Source organism: Clupea harengus, chromosome 14, assembly GCF_900700415.2.
Source record: "Clupea harengus chromosome 14, Ch_v2.0.2, whole genome shotgun sequence".
NCBI classification, from domain to species: domain Eukaryota; kingdom Metazoa; phylum Chordata; class Actinopteri; order Clupeiformes; family Clupeidae; genus Clupea; species Clupea harengus.
This window is the reverse complement of record NC_045165.1, coordinates 4,013,029-4,025,213: the sequence shown is the minus strand read 5'-3', so window position 1 is coordinate 4,025,213 and position 12,185 is coordinate 4,013,029. Positions and strand designations below refer to the sequence as shown.

The 12,185-nt window shown below is 43.3% G+C and overlaps 1 protein-coding gene and 1 long non-coding RNA gene across 2 annotated transcripts; one reads left to right on the top strand and one right to left on the bottom strand.

Moving 5' to 3' along the window:
• Positions 1–623: 623 nt before the first annotated feature.
• LOC122133467 lies at positions 624–2,184 on the bottom strand. The gene is made up of 2 exons (XR_006152790.1): positions 1,448–2,184; positions 624–928 (listed from the first exon to the last, which is right to left on the bottom strand). It is a non-coding gene; the product is annotated as an uncharacterized LOC122133467 (long non-coding RNA).
• Positions 2,185–3,723: 1,539 nt separating this feature from the next.
• LOC105909800 (sodium/bile acid cotransporter-like) lies at positions 3,724–11,667 on the top strand. The gene is made up of 6 exons (XM_031580803.2): positions 3,724–4,014; positions 5,853–6,307; positions 7,477–7,678; positions 10,171–10,349; positions 10,845–11,044; positions 11,457–11,667. The coding sequence occupies exons 2-6, from the start codon at positions 5,886–5,888 to the stop codon at positions 11,513–11,515; spliced, it is 1,062 nt and encodes a 353-aa protein (XP_031436663.1). The 5' UTR covers positions 3,724–4,014; positions 5,853–5,885; the 3' UTR covers positions 11,516–11,667.
• Positions 11,668–12,185: the final 518 nt, after the last annotated feature.

Here is a 12,185-nt window from a genome sequence, read left to right as displayed (position 1 = left end):
CCAGGGTTATTTTAGTTAACCAAAACTAAGACTACAACTACAACTAGCAGTGAAAATAGAATTCCCATTCTTGTGTCCAGTGCTTTTCGTTTGGTGCAACTGTGCATTTATCAGTCTGGACGGGTAAATACAGACACATTTGGTGCGATTGTGCATTTATCAGTCTGGACGGGTAAATACAGACACATTTGGTGCGATTGTGCATTTATCAGTATGGACGAACATCAGTACAGAAAGTCACTACACTAATTTTGCCTCTTGTTACACACTCAAGTTCTTGCGTTGGAAGTTGCGTTGTAAGGACTTGTTTGGAGTTGCGCTTGGCCATAATGAGACTTTTTCATTTTTGAAAAACAACAACATCGACAGCAGATAATGAACCTGAATCTGATATGACAGTTCTCTACTGTGTGTATTTGAGTTAGACATGCGCTGAACATCTTTTTCTTTGCATACAGTGCATGTGTGTTAGGGGTGGGCGATATGGACTAAACATTAGATCACGGTACTTTCAACTGTATGGATGGCATTGGTATTAGATCACCTTAAGTTCATACACTTAATACTACTTTATCTTTCCAGTAGCAAAAGCAGCACAATTATGCATTTCAAAAGTATTATTTAAAAAAAAAAGAAAGAAACATTTCAAATATTAAAGATGATCAAGAAAGATTAAGGTCTGGAAAACTATTTTTCCCATTAACACAGTTTCTCTTAATGAACAGTTACAATAAAACAATAAAACATGATGATTAATGCCCTCTAGTTACTAGCACACTTTACTCTATATGACTCAATTAACAAGAAACAGGAAACTAAAACTTCAATGAAAAGTCATCAAAATAACCTTTAGCCCCCATGGGTCTTTTCACCAGCCTGTTGACACTGTCCGGCTTGATGGTTGTCCTGGTACATGTCACCGCATTGACTTATGGAAACATAATTTACAGACAATTAAGAAGACATAGTTCAGCCACTGGGTGTCACCTACCCGTGTGTTTTTGCTAAGCATCGCTTGCAATGCCAAACTCGGAAACAGTGCCAATATTTCCCACCAAAAATATATATTACACCTGTTCCATTTCAAAACCGGACATTGTTCTTAAATGTTCTTAAAAATAAAAAAAAAATAAACGATTTCATCTGGCTGATTACCCCTAGGTATTTTATTTGGTAATTGTAGGAAAGAGATTTTGAAGCAGACTGCCGGTAACTGATGTGGAATTCTCTGACAGCTGAAATTCATATGCTTTATTTCATGCTTTAAAAACATACTCCGGTATTGATGGTATTGCAAAATTCATGTGGTAGCATGTCATAATACCGTAGACAACTATAATACTGAAATACCGCCCACCCCAAATGTGTGAATGTGCCTGCATCGGTGTGGGTGTGTAGGGGTGGATACATGGGTCGGACGAGCGGTAAATACCCCTCCAGCACTCACCCTGCTGCTCCAGCAGGGCGTTCTGCCGCTTCAGGTCGTCGATGTCCTGCTGGTGAGTGTGGTTTTTCCGCCTCATGTACTGGATGTACTCGGTGGCCTTGTCCAGGATCTGCGCTCGGGACGCCTGTTTCACAGAGTGCTGGCAGCAGCAAATTATACAACAAAATTTTCAAGTAGGGTCACACGTGACATATTCACACACAAATACACATTTATTAAAAAAAAAAAAAAAACTGCTGCTTGCTAAATGACCCATTCCCGTGTGTTTCAATGACAAAGTAGCCTATTTTGTTATCTCACACTGCACTGCAATAGCATTCCGTACCAGAACGTACAATGAATGTGTAACGTTAGCCAAATACCCAGTGGAGATCACGACGCGTTTATATTAATATTTCAGCCTTCATGTCAGATGAAGGAATGTACACGATAAGGTAAGGAATAGTAAAACATGTGTTAATCAGGGTAGGAATTTCACCGGACGGCACGACGGCCATGGCCATTGTTGTCCCTCTTTTCTGGCCTGGTGAATATCGCATGTTCCTCGGCCACTGTGGCCTTCCTTCCCTGCATGTCGTGCCGTCATTTCTTTCTTTTTCTGAGAAAACGATATACAACATCAGCAATACTGCAACTGCAAATGCATCCATTGCAGACTTTTTTTTTATGAGCTAATCGGGAATAGCTTAAGATGCAAGACAAATGCTGCTGGCAGTTCAGGTTTTAATAGCATAGGCAATGCAATCAATGTTCTCATGTTCTTGTTTATCAAATTAGACTTGTTAATTCCAGAGCTAACTTTAGCAATACAATAAATAATCCTAGAGTGAATAATATGACAAGGTGTTCCAATATCCAAACATTGAAGAATTAAAGTTGCGTCTGTACAACTACAATGTCATAAACGTTACAAAACCGATGACTTAATATTATTATAAGAATAGCCTCGTGAATCCTTGCCCCGCATCACCTGACCAGATGAGTGATTTAACCAAAACAAACGGACATTGCCTTTGGGTTGACGCCAGGGAATTAAGAGCATTCCAAAGGCAGGAATTCTCTTAAGAAATCCTGGGATAATAAGCACATGAAGAATATTAAAAAAAAAAAAAAATGTATACAGCATTTGACCAGCTAGATGTCCCAGTTATGACACAAAGGGCTCATTATAGTGATGTGATCACACATTACTAATAGTACTGGGCACTATGAACGTTTACTTTGCAAGTCAACGTTTCCTCTGTGGGAAGCGAAATTACGGACATCTTCATCACAGATCTTAGCCATATTTAAAGCTCTTTGCTGTGATGCCTATGTTAAATTGCTGCTTGTACAAACAGAATAGAACTCTATATTAACAGTGTACTGCTTCATAAGTAAATCAACATCCACTATGACCAGTATAACATCCCTAACAGGAGCTGACGGCATGGTGAGTATTTCCCTTCTGTTAATGTTGTAATTATAATAATTACGAAGAGTTCATAACGGCATACTCTTCCACGTGTAACAGGTGATCTCTTTTTTTTCTGCAGTACATTTGTGGGGAGAAAGACACAAACTGTCCAGACTGTACATGATTGTTGTTTGCAAAGCCTCTCTAAAGACATGGGTTGGAGCCAGACGGTTTCCTACAGGTGAAAGAGGCATGACTGAGTTCCAGTTACCACAAAGACTGCTGTATATCCAACAAAAGGAGCCAGGGAAATTGGCACAGGCCTCTCATCTTTGGCAGCCCGTTACGTAATATCCTTTGACAGTGAAGCTCACAGCGCACAGGTGCCAAGGGGGAAAGATGCCACTGAAGCAATTACGCTCTTCCAGTCAGTGTCCTATTGATGCCAAAGCCCTTTCCCACGTACCCCAGTTAAAGAATTAGGCGCTCTGCGAGTAAAGTCTAAAGAAAAGGTCAAGTGTAAAGTGCTCATAGTTGTGTTTCCAAGATGCTTAAGAAAAACCTGATAGTGAAAGGTCTGCCTTGTTACTGATGTGATTAGGATCTGTAACTTCACACTGATAGACGTGAGGGGTAAAGTGGTCCCTGCTCTCCTGGACGTTCCTCCTGGCTTCTCTTGACGTCTCACGCTGCACCTTCTAGTGTCTGAGGAAGCCTGCCTTAAGACAGGCAAACATTACGCCTCCAGAGAGCCAAGCCAAGAGGATCATCATAGGAAATGCATGTTTCTGCAACAGAACTCACACACACACCCCCCCCCCCCCCCCACCCGATGCAACAGCACACACACACACACTCACACACACACCCCCCCGATGCCGTGTGATACCCAGCTCCCGCTGAGAGCGCCTCGGCATGTGACATGCTACAGGGGGTGCAAGACAACAGGAGCAGGGTCAGACTGAAGAATGTGAAGAGAGGACCGAGAGGAGGAGACAGATGGAGCAGAACAGAAAGAGGGAGAGAGAGAGAAGAAGAGAGAGTGAAAGGGGGAGAAAGAAAGAGTGAAAGGGGGAGAGGCAGAGAGAGAAACAGGGAGTGAAAGAGGGAGAGAGAGAAGTCCTGAGAGCAGTAAACGCAGCAGTAACACAATCCTTTGCACAAAATGAAGGTAAGAAAAGTATTTCTTGTTATGTTTGTATGTTATGTCTTTTTCCAAATGTGACAATAAAAGGGCTTTCTAAATACCATTTAGTTATACTCTCTGTCCAAACAGAGGCACTGAAAACTATATGTACAAAGATATCTGTTGCACAGACAAAACCTATTCTTTTAAATGAAATAAAGCTGTAAGAATACAATTAGTGAACTACATTTTTGGCTGTTTGAATTATCAAAATATTTGTATCAGTAGGTATGCACAAAGTGTATTGATTGACATCTTATCCAACAAGCACTTAGCGGGAGCCTGGCAGATGACTGGACCTCTATATAGGGTCGGTAGCATGGCTAGTTCTGCATGAATAGTTCAGTTTGATTAGAGAAGCCCCCATTAGCCTGAGCCTAAAGGGGGGGGACCCCAATGAGCGTCCTATTATGTATTCAAGATGGGTATGAAGAGGGTCTTTGAAAACATTTCGTGCAGATTTTGTGGAGCTGTTTTGGTTGTCATGGTTAAGGTTGGGTGGTAACAGCCTGGCAAGCACGATACCGAACTACCTCTGAGGTTTTCTGGCATCTGATGAGCCCTGGTCGCCTCACTGGGGATGAACAGCCGTGGCCTTTCTTTGCCTCTGCAGCAGCTGAAAGTCACAAGGAAACAGGGAGAATAGCCCTGAGCCCACCACACCGATTCATCCCCAGACAAACACCCCAGGCAGCACACTCAGCCGCCCAGCTCCAGCGGCCACGCTCAGATAAAGAGCCAAAATCAAAGATGACATTTACCTCAACAGAAGAGACGAATAGTGAAGGTCATTATTATTATTATGTGCTGTGGAGATCCTGATCGTCATTCTTGTACTTATTAGCACTGAGTGAGGACTGAGCGGCTTGTTCTCTGCTTCAATAAGTGCGCAAGACATCTTCATTCAGCATATATTGGCCAAAGCCCATTCAGTCCATAAAAAAAGGTTCATCAAATGATATTCATCTAGTTTTCTAAAGAAACAGATTTGGGTGGAAAACACTGGTGTCAGGGATCACGTAAACCCCTGGAGATCCTCTCGTAACCTTAAAGGTGGCTACCCCGTGGGCCAGGGCTGGAGAGCCTGACAGTCAGCAGAGCTGCCAACTCTCAACTGCCAACTTTCGCCGTGTGACACACGCTTTTGCATGTTTTCACACGCACTCTCAACATCCAATTTCTCAAGGCAAAAAAAAAAATCTGGTTTTGGGCCGAGACGCGTTCGTTACTTGTCAAACTCCCCGAGGGTAGCTGGCGCTAAGGAGCGCATCTGTAACCCTATTCGCTGCATAGACATCTTATTCACGAGAGGAAAGATAACATTGGGACAATAGATCTTTATAGATCCCCAATTACTGATATTTTCTCTAAGGAAGGAACCATGAACGCTGTTGTTTGGTGTTTGTGGTGCCTTTCACTCCCATAAAGACAGAGGGGGGGGTTGGAGGAATGTGTGTGTCACAACTGTTATCAAGCTCTTACGTGTTTGTTTGCTAACTTCATCTGTGTTCAATGAGTAGTGTAGCTCTTTCTGAGGAGAATTGTATTCTGTGATTTAGCTTGAGCATGTTGTGTTAGTGTGTATGATGTAGGTAGGAAGTAGAAGATTGTTGATTAGACTTGCTGTAGACTATCTTATTATTTTGTTATATATTTTACAGTTCTGGCCTGAATGTAAAATATTGTTTGAAAGGACATCATTTATAATGACATTTTTACACTTCTATGTGTTGTACACATGAATGTATACATAAATTATGGAAAGGGTTGCTGTGACTAAAGTGACGAAAACCAAATGTTTTTTACACTCCTGATTCCTTTAGTGTAGCAAAACACAATAGATCAGCAGCGTTGATATGGCTGATGTCATGAGCCAGACTTGGGGTCCGCCTATAGGCAGCTTTGGCCTGGGCTCCAGTACCCCCAACGCCACTCTGACCTCCCCGAAGAACATCAGCAGTGGCTTCCAGTCCCCTTTCTCCCCCGCCATGGACATGGCCATCAGCGCCATCACCATCATCATCCTCTTCATCACCATGGTCTCGCTGGGCTGCACCATGGAGATCGCCAAGATCAGGGCTCACATCCTGCGCCCCAAAGGAGTGGCCATCGCCGTGGTGGCGCAGTTTGGCATCATGCCACTGACCGCTTTCAGCCTGGCAAAGATCTTCCAGCTGGCCCCCATCGAGGCCGTCACCGTGCTCATCTGCGGATGCTGCCCGGGGGGAAACCTCTCAAACCTTTTTGCCCTGGCCTTGCAGGGTGACATGAACCTCAGGTAACATCCACTGATTAAACGTAACGAGTTACTGAACCTCAGGTAACATCCACTGATTAAACGTAACGAGTTACTGAACTTTGGGTAATAATATCCACTGATTAAACGTAATGAGTTACTGAACCTCAGGTTGCATCCACTGATTAAACGTAACGAGTTACTGAACTTTGGGTAATAATATCCACTGATTAAACATAACAAGTTACTGAACCTCAGGTAACATCCACTGATTAAACGTAACGAGTTACTGAACTTTGGGTAATAATATCCACCGATTAAACGTATCGAGTTACTGAACTTTGGGTAATAATATCCACTGATTAAACGTAACGAGTTACTGAACTTTGGGTAATAATATCCACTGATTAAACATAACGAGTTACTGAACCTCAGGTTGCATCCACTGATTAAACATAACGAGTTACTGAACCTCAGGTTGCATCCACTGATTAAACGTAATGAGTTACTGAACCTCAGGTTGCATCCACTGATTAAACGTAACGAGTTACTGGACCTCAGGTAACATCCACTGATTATACGTAACGAGTTACTGAACTTTGGGTAACATCCACTGATTAAACGTAACGAGTTACTGAACCTCAGGTAACATCCACTGATTAAACGTAACGAGTTACTGAACTTTGGGTAATAATATCCACCGATTAAACGTATCGAGTTACTGAACTTTGGGTAATAATATCCACTGATTAAACGTAACGAGTTACTGAACTTTGGGTAATAATATCCACTGATTAAACGTAACGAGTTACTGAACTTTGGGTAACATCTATTGACGCAGTGGGAGTTTAAGGACTGGGGTGGAGCCTCTTCAGATGACCCGTCTCAGTGGGATGTTGTGGGGAAAAACAGCGACGAATGTGGAAACACTGCTCACCATCTGCAGCTGTTTTTTCAGTTGTGATTTTTTGTCTGAGTAGGATCAAAATCTTAGATAATCGCTTGACTTATTTGTTTAACATAACCCCTGTCCAAAGACAATCATAACAGTCCCACTCTCAAACTGTAAATGGCTCTTTGACATGAGCAGCCATAACTGTGCAACATTTGGCTGTCGTTGAAATTTGAGGTTGTTTCTTGTAGAAGCTGTTCTCCGCTCACCCGTGCTTCCATGTTGTGTTTTGGCTTTGGTGTTCCATTGGCACTGACAGCATCGTGATGACCACATGCTCAACGGTCTTGGCTCTGGCCATGATGCCCACTCTACTGTACCTGTACTGCCAGGGCTTTGACCTGGAGAACGCCGTGCCCTACACTGGCATCCTCATCGCCCTCGCCATGACCCTAGTGCCCTGTGGGGTGGGCATCGCCATCAACCACTGGATCCCTGGCTGGTCTAAAATGATTATTAAGGTGAGCCCAAACACTGGATCCCTGGCTGGTCTAAAATGATTATTAAGGTGAGCCCAAACACTGGATCCCTGGCTGGTCTAGAATGATTATTAAGGTGAGCCCAAACACTGGATCCCTAGATGAACTGATAAAAGTTAGCTGCCCTCTCTCTGCACTCGCAACACCTGTTAGCTTATTTGTTATTGTCTTTGCAAACAGCCTTTGTCTGCCTTATCTTTGTAGATTAGTTAGTGATTCTGATCTAAACGCATAAACAACAGAAACATCACAAGAGGGTTAAAGTAGCTTAAAACAATGAGCTTCGCCTGTCAATTGTTAGATAATTCTTAATCTTGCGTGTTGGTTTCAGAGAAAGAGACCGCCAAACGAAGCAGATAGTTGAACAAGTTGAGTTTTACTGGCATATAGTCACACAGTGGCGGTTCTAGACCATTTTTACCAGGGGGGCCAAGGAGGGGCCAGTGTTTAACCAGAGGGGCACATACAAATTATAAGATTTTTGTAACCAATAGTAGCTAGGTAGTCATATATAATAATATATAGTAATAACATAATAATAATATTATAATAGTATTGTTTTCTGTTTATAGTTTCTTCAAATTTAGACTTTTTAGATGTAGTATTTCCTAATTCTAGTGGTTGGTTAGTTGGCGAACAGTCATGACAGACAACAAACATGTCATAAAAAATTGCTCCACCAGAAATGTCGGGCTAAAATCCCCACTGCTATTCATACTAAAATCTAAGCATGTGCTTTTTTATGTGATGTCTCCTTTAGGATTTGTTTTTGGCGTTGATACAATCGTGAATAATTACTGTGTCTTATCAAATCTAAACTCTCCTGAGCAAGCTAGCGAGCTGTACCTGATGGCACATCTAAATGAGACAGAAGGACAGCGATATTTGTAAAAGGCATTGTATTGGCTGCGATCCATAATTTATTAACTTCAACTTTATTTTGTCCCTTAAAGTCTGCAAAGCGTCTGCCCCAACTTTCTTTTCCCGACATTTACATTTATCTTGTAGCTACATAACATAATCCATCCCCATACACCGGAGATTTCAAGAGTACAAATGCCTATCAATACGCAGTTGCAGGATGGGTGAACGACACCAAAATATGTTATCTGGAGACAAAAAATATGTATGTGATCACAGGTCATGTAAGTAACTAAAACAGCGATTATCAACCGTGTTATTTTAGTGGTGGTTAAGAGTGCCAATATGGGCTGACGAGTTGTTAGCTAAAGCGTTTAGTAAAGGGCAAAACAGCTCGCTAGCTATTAGCATTCTAGCTTGCTCAGGATAGTTTAGCTTTAATAAGACACAGTAATAATTACTGAGTAATTATTCACGATTGTATCAACGTGCTACATTTCACTTAACAGGTCAGTCATTCCCTACATCTTCTGGAATATAACGAAATTGTATATCTGGGTTTCTTTGGCGACAGTTGTCGCATCCAACAGCAAAACATATCCCGGGCATTTGAACTTTCTGTGGGTTGTGACTGACGCACAGCTACTACTGTGTCCGTGTTGGACACAAATATGGCGGCACTTAGACACAGTGACGTCACATGGTATCCGTGAATAGTAGTTGCTGAGTTCTCATTCGACGACGAGCACCACACCTGGTAAACTACAGTGTTTGGGTGCGCCGCTTTAATTTACCCGTGTAGAACGTTGCGTCGCATAAGTTCTGCTTTTGGCGCTCGGGTGTAAAATCATAATAAATTCATAATTTTTTATTTGGTCGGCACGGGGTGGCAACAGGGGTGGCCAGGGATATGTCTACGGGGGCACGGGCCACCCCAGGCCTCCGTGTAGAACCGCCACTGGAGTCACACAAATACAGCCTGACCCGACTTCATCACACACAGTTCCGTCACGCCAGGCTGGAGAATGCATTCTAGCTTATACATAGAGAAATTAGTCTTTTAAGTCCAGCTTCACTGAGGTTACTTCCTGGGGACCTTCAGGTATACGCCTCTCTGGGACTGCATGTTCTAGTAATGGCAATTATGTTTCTGTTCTGTGAGCCTCTGTCCTCCCTTCTGCAGATGTAGGCCACTGACTTGACCTTGTACCCGGCCAATGTATCTTAGGCCTCTCTGTCTGCAAAACACATGGCAGGGGGAGACGAGAATCCTCTCCCACACTACAGTATACTTATTTCCAACTGCATATATTTGTTAATAGAAATAAGCTGTTTAATAAATTCGTACTGAACTGAATTTATCTTACACATGTAAGGATGGTAGTCAGGAACTGCAGTGTAGATGTGCATTAGTATCTTACAAATCCCCTGTGACACACAAAAAAAACGTACCTTTGGACACATGCAAAGGTTCATCATTCTTGCGTCTGACACACATAAACAAGAGTGTTAAAGTAGCTCAAAACAATGAGCTTCGTCTGTCCTGTCAGGATGGCAGTCAGGAACTGCAGTGTTTAATTAAGATTTGAAAGCATGGTTTTCCTGCTTGACAGATTGGCCTCAGCATCCTCCTCATCGCCTCCGTGGCCATCGGCGTCATGTCAGGCATCACCATCGGGGGCAGCGTGTGGGTGGTGCTCTCTCCTCAGCTCATGGCCGTGGCCTGCCTCATGCCTCTCACCGGCTTCCTCCTGGGCTTCGTCATGTCCTCGCTCTGCAAACTCAACGGACAGTAAGTACAGCACTTTACTCCAGTGAATATCAGGGGGTCGGATGAATGGTCACCCACTGACCATATCGTTCCACTCGTTCGACAGGTATATTTATCGTTCCACTCGTTCGACAGGTATATTTATCGTTCCATACCTCACAGGTATATTTATCGTTCCATACCTCACAGGTATATCTATCGTTCCACTCCTCACAGGTATATTCGACCTTTGTGATGTAGCATCAATTGAAACTTGAAATTGAGAGGTTCATCTGTTGGATTAATGCTAATTAATTAAGTAATTGATTCAGATAAAAAAAAAAAAAACTGTATCCAAGAAGAGACGGTGAACCCACTGGGGTTGTTTTCCTGCTGGGGGGGGTGGGGGTGGTGGTGCACGGGACATGACGGTCAACCCACTGGGGTTGTTTTCCTGCTGGGGGGGGGGGGGGGGGTGGTACCCGCACGGGACATCATGTACACGGGGGCCCCACAGCTGTGTAAATGTGTTCTAAGGTGTCGCAGGACTATTGCGGTTGAGACCGGCTGCCAGAACATCCAGCTGTGCTCCACCATTTTGAAAGTGGCATTCCTCCCCGAAGTGATCGGACCGCTCTACCTCTTTCCTCTGCTCTACATCATCTTCCAGGCCGGGGAGGCTCTCCTCCTCGTCTTGCTCTACAGATGCTATCAAATGCTCAGACCACCAGCGGAGGGTAAGCACTTACATACGTGTCAACACACTGCCTTTCAGGAAGATAAAATGTATTCCTGTTTTTTTTTTTGTGTTTTGTCAAGAATCTTAATCTTGTTTTTGATAGAAGTCAAATTTTAGGAAAACTGTAATAGTATAAAAAGCACCCTACCATATGCCAGAGGACAAAAAAAGTTGACTTATTAACGCAATCAGAACAGTGGGATCTGCATTTGTATTTATCACAGTCCCTGTAACATCAACACCATAACACTAGTTTTTATGCAATCTGAGCAAAGGAATTAATATGTGCCTAAATCATAAAAAAATTAAAACGGTACAGTGTTCTTGGGAAGCGCTACAGTAACACAAAGCATAATATTGCAGATAGATATGTTCTTACACCCCTGGTTCTTTTCTGTCTCGTCACACAGAGCCGACGTACTGGACAGTAAACAGTAAAGTTGAAGCTGTGAAAGTTCCTACTTGCTGATGAGAGGACCTGTGCACCAGCTGAGAAGGGAACCCGACGTCAGACGCCTACATCCCATTCCACTGTTCCACTGAACAGACATCACCATCCCATTCCACTGTTCCACTGAACAGACATCACCATTCCATCCCACTGTTCCACTGAACAGACATCACCATTCCATCCCACTGATCCACTGAACAGACATCACTATTCTATTCCACTGTTCAATGTCAGCTAGGCACAAATCTTCTGGTGATGTGGCTTTGACACATGCAGTGGGCATCCACCTGACCTCCACCTGACCTCCAGGTCCAGTGCAGTGGTGCTGCAGCCCACACGTGCAGTGACTAGAGGATGCGTCACCTTCCAAACCAGACCGCGTCGGACAAGACTTGACAGCAACATCAAACCCATGGCATTCTGAACCCTTCGAGCCAATCACGGGCGCACAGAGCATGATTTGCGAGTTAGGTGACCTTGCACAATAAACTCAAGAAACCCAAGAATGCTAATTTACTTGGGTAAAATGATTGACTGATGTGTTGTTGGCTGGTCAAGTCAGTGCTGCTTCAAGGAATAATCCTGTGACTGATCACTGCCCAATGGTGCATCTCAGCGTATGTCTGCAGGTGTAGTTCTCCAAGGCTGTTTAAAGATACACTGTCCAAATAAATTGAAATGTGCCGAG